This window comes from Parambassis ranga, chromosome 17 (assembly GCF_900634625.1).
Source record: "Parambassis ranga chromosome 17, fParRan2.1, whole genome shotgun sequence".
NCBI lineage: Eukaryota > Metazoa > Chordata > Actinopteri > Ambassidae > Parambassis > Parambassis ranga.
In genome coordinates this window covers 19,786,865-19,801,341 of record NC_041037.1, presented here as the reverse complement: position 1 = coordinate 19,801,341, position 14,477 = coordinate 19,786,865, and the positions used below count along the sequence as shown (strand labels likewise).

General features: G+C 40.6%; 1 protein-coding gene across 3 annotated transcripts in view; it reads left to right on the top strand.

Moving 5' to 3' along the window:
* LOC114450109 (sickle tail protein homolog) overlaps positions 1–14,477 on the top strand; it is a 46,474-nt gene that overhangs the window by 22,710 nt on the left and 9,287 nt on the right. For all 3 annotated transcript variants that reach the window (XM_028428047.1, XM_028428048.1, XM_028428049.1), the window contains 4 exons: positions 3,842–4,040; positions 5,509–5,707; positions 7,813–7,906; positions 13,717–14,005. In XM_028428047.1, coding sequence (XP_028283848.1) covers positions 3,842–4,040; positions 5,509–5,707; positions 7,813–7,906; positions 13,717–14,005 — 781 coding nt within the window. The remainder of the gene's footprint in view (positions 1–3,841; positions 4,041–5,508; positions 5,708–7,812; positions 7,907–13,716; positions 14,006–14,477) is intronic.

Below are 14,477 nucleotides of genomic sequence, written 5' to 3'. Positions count from 1 at the left end.
AGGTTTGTATGACTGACGTGTTTCAGACTGCACCACAGAAATATCAGTAATCCACACCCTGCTGTGACAACTCCACTGTCTGTTGACTTTTAAGTTCCTGCATGCTCCTGTGCTGTGCATGGTGTGCCAAAGGTGCTCAGCATTCACGTGGCACTTGGCAGGTATTCTAAAATGTGACTGTGAGCAGCTGTAGAGAATGCAGATGTCTCCACATGAACACGTTTTAGGCAGAAACATTATGTTTTGGGGCTCTGTAGAGATATTCCAACACCATGTCTGAATTCTAGTTGTTGATGGGAATGTGATAGATTTGGTGTCACTGTTGCATGGCCTGAGTCCGGTTAAAGCTTATTTTTGAACGAACGCATGGAACGACTGGCATAACATGCTAGTAAAGTGGTTTAAATATTTGCTGCTTCAGTTCCTTCTCTTCCTCCTCCTTTCTCTCAGTAACTCTATGTGCTCTTCCACATGATGTGTCTTTATGCCTTAGGGCCATTCCAAGTGAAATCATCCAGCGTCAGGCTGATCAGCCGGACGACCCCCTCTGATATTTAAAAAAAAATCCCTGATGTACATCTATCAATATTATGGAGAAATCCAGAGTTTCAGGCCTGTCAGTGTAACCATTTGCAAAATACAGCCCTTTGAAATTGTAGTTCTTTTTCTTAGTTTCTGGTGGATTTGCTTTTGGCTACGTTTAACCTTTCACTGCATGGCTTCTGTTGCATGTGGGAATCTGGTGTTTGCTGCATCGGGCTAACTTTTCCTATAGAATCAGAAGATGTAATCAAATGTTCATATCCCAAAAAGTTTGGGCATGACAAATGCCTAAAAATGGCCAAAAACCAATAAAGGCAAAACTTTAATGCATCGCTGATCTGTAAATATACAGGCTGGAGAGTTGATTTTTCATACAATTATAGTGGTAATATGTCTCTACCAGAAAATACCACCAGTATATTTATATCTTGCAAAGAACATTTTTGACATTGCATAGTGTGTTATGCAATGGTTGCAATGATTGTTAAAAAGCACACAATGTATAAAGGCCAGAGAGGACGTGGCGGAGTGACAGTGAGGAGAAATGTTCTCCAAACTATGAATGACAGCGAGCTGTTAAAACGCTACAGATGTGCAAATTGTGACTGTGTTTTGTAAAATAGATGCATACAGCCATCACTTGTACAAGCACATTTCTGTTTATGTGCAGCACTCTCCAACCTCATCTTAGATTGCACAAATACCATCACTTTTCACACTCCTCACTTGTGCCCAAAGCCAGGAGGAAGAGAGTGTTGATCTGCTGGGAGGTTTTCGTGTGCTTTTAACTGTTAACGGGTAAATCTGCTCCAACCAACGTCTGTATTTAACAAACACACACTGACTTCCAAAAACAAAGCAAAGGGCGACTGGTTCTTCTTTTCCTTTTTCCATCATTCATTTATCCATTTCAAATATAATATGGTAAATTAGAAACAACTACATGTAGTGTCTCCCGCAGTGCAGAGCATAAAGCAGACACATGAAGCAAAGATAGTTTTACTGCAATTACTATGCATGTTTAAACTAATGACCAACAAGGAACGAGACTGAGAGAGAGAAGCTATGCTAAACAGCTCAACTGTGCTGCTTTTTATTGATGGTGGGAGTTTTCCTTTGTAGACTAGAACAGTCTGTGTGGCAGGTCTGTCTTAAGAGGTTACATACTTTTACCTTTAGGCAATATATAATTTTTCTAAATACATTACAGAAATAAATAACAAAGTTCAATATAACTGTTTCATTTGTTTGGGTTCTCTTTGTCTGCTTGACTACTGACTACTTTGTCTTGATTTGTGTGTTTTGGTTCATATTTATGCAGAATATAGGCATAATGAAGGGTTCACAAACTTTCAAGTAGCACTGTAATGCCCTGGTAGTGACTTGAATACTGCTTTTTAAAAAAGTCACTCTTACATTGACACCATTAAAACATTTTAATACATTTTTGACCAGAGTTGAAGTAACTGAGGAAGAGTCTTCATATTTGGCACAAATATCCTGAGCTGATACTTTATTTTGCAATTGCACAGTCATTGTTTGAAATTCATACAGTTTTTGGCACTTGCAGAAAATGATAAAATTATCTGTGTTATGTACTACTGATTGCAGTAATTGGGCTGTTTAGTGCTGATGTTTATTGGCTCTATAGCTTGTGATTCACATGGGAGTGCTAAAAGCCATCATCAGTCCTTCTCAGACTCCACTGTGGAGGCAAAGAACTCTGGCTTGTCAGCTCAGCTCAGGTCTGTAATTATCTGTCCTCACAACCTGTGTTGTCTTTTGGAAATGGGAACAAACACTATGTTAGAAACACTTGAGAAATGTACAACAAGCATGTGTGTTTCACATTTTATGATCTGAGTGCTTCCAGCAATGCATGTGTCAGCCCTCATGTCAGCATGTAATAAGCGCCTTTAATGTGTCAAGCCAATTGCCTTAAAATTCAGATTGGTGGTTAGGAGTGATAATCAGTCTGCTGTAAACCTTTCGTGATGGGGAGCAACTTGACCTTAATCCAGCCTCAAGTGGCCATTAGAGGAACTGCAGTTTGTGACACTTTTATGTTGTCTGTAGCTCTGAAGAATGCTGCTTGGTCTCCACTGTTTTTTTTTTTGGGGGGGGGGGGGGGGGGGGTTAGTGACAAGGGATTTAGTGACCACTTAGGCTGGGATTTAAAACACATCTGGGAAGCATGATAAAGCTCAAGAATCTAGCTGCTGCTGTGTAGCTCGTGATATGTCTGCCTGTAAATGATGTTCAGCTTACTTGTCATGCAATTTATGCAGTTTACATTTTCTTGAATAGCTGATGTAGAATTTGCTGTTAGGCTCTGATAAATCCTGTTGCTATGAAATGAATAATAATGCCACTACTGGTGGGGGTACATATGCACTCATGTAGATCCTGCTGCGTTGAAATAGCAAATTTCCATCATGGTTGTGCAGCTGTCAAATCTGCAGCGCCTGTGGGATGCTATCGTGTCAATATGGACCAAAATCTTTTGAAGACCTTTGAAAAGTTTTATGTTTTAGAAATTACTCTACCATATTCTACAGATGTCCTGGGCTGAAATTATTGCTGGAGTCTTTCAAGTCCTACTGAATATAAGAGCACAGAGCAAAGCTGAGCACGAAGACGGTGAGAGCAGCAGACAGAGCTAGTGTGTTGCAAAGCACTGTGGATTTGTAGAGCTTGTTGTTAGTGACTCACGGTTTCTTTGTGCATGCATTCAAGTGTCACTGCGTACGTGGGTGCAATGGTGCACATCGGGTTGGAAACATCAGTTTGAGTGCAGTGCATTGATGAGTATACACAACCACGTCATATGGTGTGGTTGTCAAGAAGAAATCCAAATCAGACAGCTCACCTCAGATCACCTCATGTTTTTATACAGACACATGCTCCAAAGTTATTACCCCCTCTTCTTATACTGAAACGTTGGTGGAAACCACTCCTGATTGTAACTGGATTTCCATGTCTCCGTCTCCATGTGTCACTGATGTAGAGCTCAATTTGAGTACAACAGCTTGTAAACAAGTTTAGAGAGTGTTGTGATGCCTTAGTGCTGTCAAACATACAATTATGTGTCAATGGTGACTGAAATAGTTACATGCTGCGTGGTTGTAATGCTAGTGTGTTGACAAAAACTGTCCACAGACAGGCATGATACAGTATGAATACCTCACAAGGTGGATACTTGACCAGCCTTCCTGTCATAAATGGTTAAGACGTAATCAGGTTTTTCTTGTCTAATGTTTATGCAATCTGTTTTCCTTTCTTTTTTCATTCCATCCAGGTGAGGAGTCCTCGACCTTCTGAAAGCCCTGCCTGTGCAGGTGTGCTAGGCTTAATGGAAGACCAGGACCCTCTGACTTTAGAGACTATGTCTGATGGCGATGCACTGCCTCCGTCAGCTCCTTTTACAAGGGGATGTAAAGCCAGAGCCAGTCTACCCGTGGGCCGCTCGAATGGGCAGTCAAGAGAGAGGCAGCTTGGTAGGTTCACCCACGTGGACATGACATATATTTATCTTGTGTTTAGTTTAATCACTAGGCAGCCGAGCTGTCTAAAGAATTCCCATCTGTGTGAAGCAACATGTTTTAGTTGGATTTTGTGCTTTGTCTTTTTTTAACATGGTGTCCGGCTGGGAACTTTTATTTACTTGTCAGCACTATCAAGTGCAACATCATGCATGCAGCTGTGTTTAGGAAAGGTGGTGGGTAAAGGACCTAAATGCAGCCTATGTTTGGAAACTGCACTAACACTTTATTTAAATTATGCCACAAAAATGCCAAGATCATGTAAAAGACAAAATACAAATGTAGCAGACAAAGTACAAAGTAATGCTTAAAAACTGAACAGAAACAAACCAGAAGTGAGGAACACAAGGTTCCAGAAAGGTGACAAGACACAGATGCAAACAACGAAGGTGGACAGACTGTCAATGGGTAACAAGTAAAACAGCCGACGCCACAAGGAAATAATAAAAATGATAGAATTTAACTACACAGTCAATTTGTGATGATAGGGTCATAGATGTGACATACAGGAGGCTATGTGCAGTTTATTGCTATGGACTTTCTCCTTCATGTGCAAACGAGTTATTGCACTGCTCTAATAAATGCATCATTAATTTTCTCCCCTTGCATCCCCTACAGCTCGCTGTCAACACAGTGCTTTAGTATTCCAGGGTTATTTACATTTTCCCTCTAAACATAACATTTCGTATCTAACCAATTAAATATGTTGTTGTTCGCATTCTTCTGATGGCTATGCTAGGTGACTTCCACTTGTGTCTGTCAGTCGAATTGCTGTTTGCAGTGTTACACATGTTCCACAACATTGCACTTCCTGCAGATGCAGGTGTCTGTCAGCACAATATGCTGTGGCATTGGCCAATGCTGATTATTTAAATGTTATCAATAGTTGTCATCTAGAAAGACGCAGAATCATCTGATGGTTTTTTTATGATTTCTAGCTCTACAACTGAGACATACAGACATTCATACCCCTTGCTTGAACTTTTCACATTTTGTCACCTTACAACCAAAAACTTTATTTTTTTAGATTTTATGTGATAGACCTACACAAAGTAGCACATAATTGTAAAGTGGAATGAACATGATACATGGTTTTCAAAGTTTTAAGCAAATAAAAATCTGAAAAGTTTGTATTCAGCCTCCTGTACTCTGATAGCCCTAAATAAAATTCAGTGCAATCTATCGCCTTCAGAAGTCACCTAATGATCTAATAGAGTCCACCTGTGTAATTTAGTCTCAGTATAAATACAGCTGTTCTGTGAAGGCCAGTGGTTGTTAGAGAGCACTAGTGAACAAACGGCGTCATGAAGACTGAGCAACTCAGCAGTTGTATCTCAGTAACTATTTCAGTTGTATCAGTACTGCAACACTGTAGATTCCTCACAGATCAGAGTCCATCTTCTTTGTCTGTGTGTACTGTCAGGTGTGCTATACCTGCAGTATGGGGAGGAGACGAAGCAGATCAGGATGCCCACTGACATCAGCAGTCAGGATGCACTGCGGGCCCTGTTTGTCACCGCCTTCCCCCATCAGCTCACAATGAAGATGCTGCAGTCTCCTAACATGGCTATCTACATCAAAGACACCAGCCGCAATGTCTACTATGACCTGGAGGACATCAGGTGAGGACCTGCTGAACCTGCACTCTGAACTCTTCACAATTTAACATCACCTTTAGGATTTGTCTAAATATGAATGAATAGAAATTAACTACATGAGTGAGGGTGGTTAGGGGTAGGGGTAATGAAATGTCCACAGAAAAAATAAAAAAACAATATAATAATATATATAGTTTATCAGTCCAGTTGGCTTCTATTAATCTCTTTAACAACCCTAATAAGTGAGAGTTCACGACCGCAGTTTTACACTCAACATGCCAAATCTGTCTTCATGCAGCTTAACCAACACCTGTATGTTATCACCTCATGACCAAACCTGGTACCATATGAGGCATGACTGTATAACTTAGAGGTCCACAGTCAGCTTAACCATATAGCCAACCAGGTGGGAAGGGAGATTAACTCAACCATCCAGCCATCATCAGACTTGATAGGAACACATACGCATACACACCCTAACAGCCCTCCTCACTGATGGTGCAAATCAATATTGCAGCTAAACCACAAGGTGTCACTGGTAGGGGTTGGTCCTTGAGGCTTTGTAAATCAAACCAGGAGAAGGCTTAAAGCTTCACAAGGCTTCATCCACCCATCTCCAATAATAAAAATCCAATATGTAAAAATGAAATATGGAAAAGAACCTTTCCAGCAGTACCAGTACATCATATAACTAAGTGCTGCCACCTAGAGTTAGGCATATAGGTTTTAGATTGGTGACTATGCGATTTACTCAACATTGTTGTGTTGAATGTACTTAATTGGTTTGTGTTGGTTTAACAAGTATATATTTTAAGTTACACTGACTAAATTGGGTTACGTTTTAAAGCCAAACACAAAAATGTTAAGTAACTTACATTTACTTGATCCAACAACTCACAGAGCTCAGTTTTTTGAGTGTGTTAGTTGTTTCTACACAGATTAGGGCCAGATACACTTTCCATTAATTGCATTACAATATAGCTACACTGAAATACTGAAGTCAAAAACCACAGTGACTGAGGGCTTTTGCAATAGATCAGGGTGTCACTGGCAGGAACATTTCTATTTTTGGCTGCATGGCTGTATTAATCTTTCTGGGGGTGGTCATTCTGTATTAAAGTCTGCCCACATCTGAAATGTAGACATTCATGTTTGCAATCCCTCCTCAGCCTGGGATTCTTAAACCTCTGCAGACTAACAATAATCTTTAAAGTGAAGGATGAAGGTGAAATGTGTCAAGGTTTTTCCTTCCTACATTTCTAACCAGAGCTGAAGGAACTGACTCTAAGAATAGCCTTTCCATTTCTCTTCTCAGAGGGTAGACTTGCCAGTATGCATATCTTTAACTTCCAGCATTGAACTTCCTTCTCATCCACCCGTCTTTCAATGTTGTAATAAAATGCACAGCTTTACATCAGTATATGCTTGGTATGATAGAGTTTTGAGAAAGTGTAGCAAACAGTGTGGGTGGTTTTATGGACTGGAAATGTAAAATGTTCATTCTGAAACTTAAAACCTGGCCTGACTGTTATTTGTTCTGCCTGTCATAGTGTCATTTCTTTTCAGTCTCCTAATGTTATAGTCACTGCTAATATTTTTCTAGTGGATAGTTGCAAAGCACATGACTCTTAAAACAAAACTGTCCTCGAAGTTCTTTTCATGACTATGTTCTTATCTTTGCACACAGAGAAAAAGAGGAAATGTGCAGGCAGGCTTTATTAACATAAGCCATAGGAAAATGCACCAACAGATACAAAAATCAGAGAAACAAACCAAAGATGCATTAGCAAGACCAGACAAAACACAAAGACAAGGAAGAACAGGCAAAGATCATAGGTCAGATCACAGGAAAGAACCCAAGGGTAGCAACACAGATGAACTGACAAACGGAGGGGAAACACTGGGATTAAATACACTAGGAGAGGGAGAGCCAAAACACAGCTGGAAGCCATGAGGGCACAGCAGCCAATTACTGAGGAAAGGAAAACACACAAGAGGAGCATTACTAGACCATTATTCCAAAACGTATTGAAACAAAAAATACAAAACAAACTATTATAGCTGAAACTGCTTGTGTCGCTAATTTTTCGCTAACCTGTGAGAGTTAAACTGACACTGGTTGCTTCTAGAAACATCACACCTCACTCCTGTCTGAAGGCTTACCATAAAGACCCAGCTCATGTCTTCAACCGCCATGCCAGGCCTGCCAGCGCTGAGGGAAGGGTGAGTCTGTGAGACTGATATACTTTTTTAAACTGCTTTACATATGTCTGATAATGCTTCACTGAGATTATAGATAGATTCCTCAAAATGAAAAACATACAGGCATTTTTACAACCATGTAGTTTTTCTACTACAGTCTGTGCTTCAGCCATGGGGGGGTTGTCACATCACTCATGGCCAAAAGTGAATCAATGAATTCATTAAATGTAGCTAACCAGCTACAAATCATGACTGGGGATTTTTTATTTTTGCAAGGAGTACTTAGTAGTTTATTGTTGGGTCCAGGTCCCATCCACTAACATCAAAGTGGTGCTGTCTTTGACCTTTACTAGAGCAATCTAGTAAAAAATTCTGGAATTGTGGACCTGGTTTGATGATGAGCCAGCATTCAGTTGCTTCAGTAGAGGTGGCTCTCCTGTGCTGAGCCATTCTTCTGTGGAGTTTAGTTTCCCCAATGTACAGATCATCATTCCTCACTGCACTGGACTGCATATATCACATTGCTGTGTTTCTCCCTGGAAGTTTTGTCATTCGGGTGAACCAGTCTCTGTGTTGTCATGGGTTTAAAATGGACGGGGATGTCGTGGTTGTTGAAGATCCTGCGGAGTTTCTCTGATACTGATCACAAGAATGGCACAACAGAGAAGAGCCACCACCAGGGGACAACTCTTAGCTGTCCATTTTCTTTCACTTTTGAGGATACATGCAATAAATATAATACATTACAAAGGACAAATATGACAGGTTGTTATAATTGTAGTGCTGGAAAACTATATTGTATTTATTTGTTTTTTAGCTGATATGTTGTTAAATTAGTAATACTAGTAAAACTAGTAATTATACTAGCACTACATAGATGAATGACATAGGCAGGTGTTGACAGTAGACACTGCATTTGGGGCTGGATGCAGGTCAGAGTGCTGATCTGGAGGGAGAGAGACCTGCAGAAAGATACAGAGAGAGAGAGAGACCAAACTATGAGGAAGACTGGACACACAGTTAGTGATGTAAAATAACGGATCATATGTGATGATTTGAATAAAGCAGAACTAAAGGCTGCTGTGAAATGACAGGATAATGAAGCTAACATGTCCGTAGACCAGCATGAGCTCAATGTAAAGCATATGGTTTATCATGTAGTGTGTACTGCTGTGAGTCTGCACCGCACATGACCCCTCTGTGCAGAAAGCAGGCTGTGTGTAGGAGTGATATGCAGAGAGACAGGTTCAACAAGGCCACAGTAAACATGCTGTGCCACATAAATGATGCAGTCGCCTTTGGGCCAATCAGCAACAAATATGTCACCCTGTTTTGACCCATAATTATAGCATCCCCCCGAGCTTATCAGTCATGTTAGAAATGTGGCAGTGGAGATGCATTATTTCCCTAGCTTTATTATACATTGAACATTCTGCATCATACAAAGAAGCAGTGCAAGCAGTGTTTAGAATGGATTGATTTTAATGATGCTACATGCTACAACCTCTGGAAACGTCCAGTCATGGAAATATCTCACTTGACTGATGAGGGTTATTACAGTTTGCAGTTTCCTCCTCTCCTCCTCTGGAGGTATTCATCAGAATTGACATGAAATGCATAACTTGCATACTCTGCATACCGTTTACAATTAAAACAAAACACATGTTATAGAATTCATGTGTGACAAAGTGAAAATGTGAGACTCAATGACACACATGTGTAATGGTGATTTTCATAGGAGCAATTTATCCCAAGGATAAAACACAAGAATAATAAAAACAATACTTTGTTCTGAAGTATAGATATGGATATATAACAGCCCGTCACATATGCAGTTTGAAACTGGCCCTGCATGGTGTCACAACAAGCATTAAAATTCACCTGAATGCTGCCAGTAGAAGGTGTGACCCTTGTGACAACCTATCAGCAAATGTATGTAATATTGATTGTGCTTTCCTTCATCTGTCACCTGCATGTGTAGCCGCCATGTGTCTCTTTCTCTAAGTTGTATTTTTTTCATCAGATACGTGTTTATGGTACCTATTCTTGTCACATGGTTACAAAGCAGGGTATATCTGGTTTTAGGGTCATATCCTGAAGTGATTTAGGTCTGATTCAAAAATCAGAATTGATCAGATTCATGGATTCAATGAGAAGTGAAAAAAGTCAGATTTGAGTCACTTAAGTTTGGTAGTCTCCTTTTAACATGGCTTGTTTTAATTCTGTGATTTTTGTCAGTGTCCCTTTTACCTGTTGTTGGACCTTTGTTTTGGAATCAGTCTTTACTTAGAACATTTATAATATGGCATTCTGAAAGACAGAAACTGTGATGATCAAGTACGGCCCACAAAGGAGCCTACTTTGGTCGGTCAGCAAGGGAACCAAAAGAGACAATGAAGAGGCAAGAGGCTAAATCCATAACAGCTGCAAAAAAGATTTCAAACAGGAAGGAATCAAACACAAGCAATCTCATCTCTATGGCTGCCCAAATGAGCACAGCAGAGTCCAACAAATGGCAGGAAACTAAATAAAAGCAACGGTGCAACACCATTCTAACTCATGCAGACCATCACAGGAAGTCTCCATAGAGCATCTGCCGCTCTAGGAGGACAGTTAACAGACTCCATGCTTCATGCTCGCACATCAGTCCTGATAATGTGCATCTCTTCATAAGTAAACCACTCAATTACACACTATCAGTGTCCTGCCGATTACTGGAAGCTTTTGTCAGAAGGGCCATTGAGCTGTCTGAAAACCAGATGCTGCTCTGCTCCCATGAGTCTGACAGATAAGACACTGACAGAGAAGTGCCTCCTCCACTGACCACTGCCAACTGTTTATCTCTGCTATTCACATACACAACAATACAATGTGTGTGGTAGGAGCATCAGACCATTTAGTCTGTCTAATGTCAATCGTTCATTGCCCATGTTCCCACATACAGATATCCTTACAAAGATTATGAGTCAATATGAGAACAAATAGTAAACAGTACACTACTTTTAAGCCACTTTTTCTGCCAAAATGACTTTAGAAATGCAGTTTAGTATTGTGTCTTTGCATTTTGTGAAATCAGACCTGGATCAGTCTATGGAAAAATATGAAAATATTTAAGTTTCTAGTGTTAAATTTGTTTTCTAAAATATAGAATTCACAAGGAACGATAATGTTCTGCTAATAAAATATGATTTGTGTTTATGTAAAACTATATGCACACCCACATACATGCCATGTTCCCTTTGTAGAGCACAGTCCATCTTGAAGTTTGCAGTGCATTGTGTGTCTAAAAAGCTTGTGGAGGGCAGCAGACTTTACGTAGATTTACTGAAGATGAAATTTAAATGTTTCCAGACAGAGCATTAGACTGACACATAGCCAAACTTTACAGAAGCATCTGTTACTCATATCAAACATATAATCACTTAATTTCTGCTAGTAACAGCCAGTTGGCAAAAACTGGCTGATGGTCAGTGTTTAATGGGTGCTGGGATGGCATGCTATTATACAGAATCTGATTTGTTGGTGTGGTGGCCTAATGCATGCGTATGTGTGTGCACTCATCTGCAGTTGAACTTTATGGCAGTTACAGAGATTTTGAATGCTGAGAGAGAGGATGCTTTCTGAAAGCTGAAGTGAAAGCCAGTGAGGGCTGCGTGACAGTTGGAAGGAGATTTTGTTGTCGTGAAGAATATGTGTCAACTCAGTTTGGCTGCAACAATCTTTTGACTGGCAGCCTGCTTTCCTTGTGAAACTGGTCTGGACGTAATGCAGACTTTATTTCACCTTGGATTTTCAGACTGCTGGCAGTTTATGTGTTACGACTTGTCAACTCTGCAGGTTTAGATATGAACGCCCTTTTGTTATAAAGAGATGGATTTGAATGGTGTCACCCATTCGGTTTGCTGCCATCTCCTCTGCACAGGAATATTCAGTGTTCATGCAGAGGTAAGTCAGACTGTATGACACCGCTTGACAAAGATTGTTTCTGTTTTGTGAGGTGTTCTAATAATGTGAGGTGAAATAATATGGTTTGTAAAATAGAGCAAACGACTGTAAAATATCCATGCGGTGTTGAAGAAGGATAGTGACTGAGTCACAGTCACAGAGCAGTGGCTAGGTTTAGAAATTCCTCCCTGTTGTCTTCTCAGTTGACACTCAGCACCTTTATCTCATTATTATGGCTGCTCTAATTTGCCCCTCGAATGGAACTGCATGTTGTGGTGGTGCAGACAAATGTAATTGGTCTGCTTGGTAGCATATTTTAAATATTTGAAAAGCATTTCCTTGTCGATGTCTGTTGTGGGATAAGCACATGAAATGATCCTTTCCGGAAATAGCTCTTCCAATCTCGAGATTCAGGTTCTCGCTCAGGTTCAGTTACCATTGCCAGAAGTGCAAGAAGTAAACAAAAGAAATCAACATGCATGCATAGGCTACATTGGAGGCTCACATAGGTGTAGCTCACAAGCATAAAGCTTTTGTATTTACACTAATTAGGTAAATGTATGCTGGATCAAATTTGGAGGACAGGAGTCAGGGCATGCATGTTACCTAAGCATGTGCACAAAAACATTATTGTTATTTACAACATTTTTATTATGAATATGTATTATCACAGATCATATATTTCTGTAAGTTGCTGAGCCTTTCTGAAATTGACAGAGCAGTGAGTCTCAACACAGTCAGACTAGCATGTGATATCACAGAATCTACAGTGAGTATGGCACACAGGTATCTATGTGGACTGATATATTTATGTAGTCATATCCTTTGCTTATATTTGTTGACTCAGCAGAATCATGGATTTCTGCAGGAACAAGTTACTCTAACCTTTTGTGGAAAAGAGTAAACATGGTCAGCAGCTGATTGTTGAAGTGTAATTTGTAAAACGCTCAGAGATACTGACACTCATTTTGTCTAATGTTGTATTGTTATTCAATACACATGTTTTGTTTACTGAGTAAGGACCCAATTATGTATATAGTAGCCATTGTTATCACACAGAGCAGAAACATGACCTGCAGTAAAACCCCAGCTATAGTCAGCTCCAGTTTCAGCCTATGACAGAGCTCTGCAGGTTAGCGTGGAACCACAAGTGATCAGAAAACTCAGTGATCAGTTCAGGATGAGGTGAAACAGGAAACAAGTGTAGCTGGTTCTTTGTTTGACTGTTGACTGTGATGCTGGCTTCTTTGGACCACCCACACACTCCAAACCAAATCAAGTTCCAACCTGTTCACTGCAACTGAACAAAAAGGATTGTAGAGTATAAAAAAGCAAATCCCTTACAGAAACAAAGGTAGACTGGGCATGAAAATCTGACATCATCCCAGATTACCTTCTGCTATACAGAACAACCCCACTCAAAATGCGTGCATAGTAATTGTGGAAAACTGAAGAGAAGCGAGCAGAGAGCAGCTTCAGGTCAGAGTCGGACGGATGACTCACAGCAGCAGCAGGTTGCTGTGACTCTAACCACAGAGGAACCGGCTGTCCTGGCAGTTAATGTGTCAGTGTGTGCTGTGGAGGGCACGCATGTTGGTTTGCTGGATTTATGGGAGCATGTTGAGGCTTGGAGGTTTTCCCACAGTGCCTGCACAGCTTTCACACACACATGCACATGCAGACACTCACCCACACACACTTGGTTTATTACACAGGTTTCCTAATAGTGGAATTTGCTGCAGTGTTTTGTTTTTGTCTCTGGGAGTAATTGGTCTTGCGTGGTTATTCCTTAATTCATGGACACCTGGTCCTAGCGAAATCACAACGACAGCATGTCCCAAACTTGATGTTGTTGTTTCAGTGAATGTCGTTTTGTTTGTCTCCAGATCTCCAAAGAGGTGCTGTACAGCAGTCACAGTCCGGTCCACACCCTGTCTTCATCCAACCGCAGCACCTTGCACAGCCTGCAAGGCTCGATGTCCCCACCTATGGTCCGCTCCATGCCCTCGTCCCCATCCAGAATGGCATATAGTGGAGGGGGTGCGCGTGTGGGCAGCATGGCAGTGGACCCAAGCAGTGCCACATTACCACGGGACCGCCTGTCAGCTGCAGGGCGATCCAGCACCCTGTGCACTAGCAGTAGTGCCATACTGGAAAGGAGAGACGTCAAGCCGGGTAAGTTTCCTGTGGTGGACCTATGGAACTATGTAGCAGTTAAATCAAGGCATGGCAGGAGGTGCAGCAACACTAATCTAGAATACTGCAAGGAATGAATAGAATCAATAAATAAGTTCACTGATCACCATTTGCATCGTCATTAAACCCTCATAACTGAAAAACCCATTCACCCTTTATCATAGGAAGACTTGTCTTTTTAAATAAAGTTAAGTCTTACTAGTTACTAGGAAGATGATTGGCATACTTGATGATCTGCGGACTTTCTACAGTTGTGCAGAGTAAACTCCTGTTGCAACTCCTGTTTAAAAACACACTTTTATTTGAATAAATTATACCATAGTTTCAACTCTAAATCATCTGCTATGTAAAAACATTTCTCTTGGTGGGTATATATTTGTATTTTGCCTTGGAGAACATAAGGAGACATCATTAGTGATCATATGATGTTATGAAGATTCTCTGTCAATCA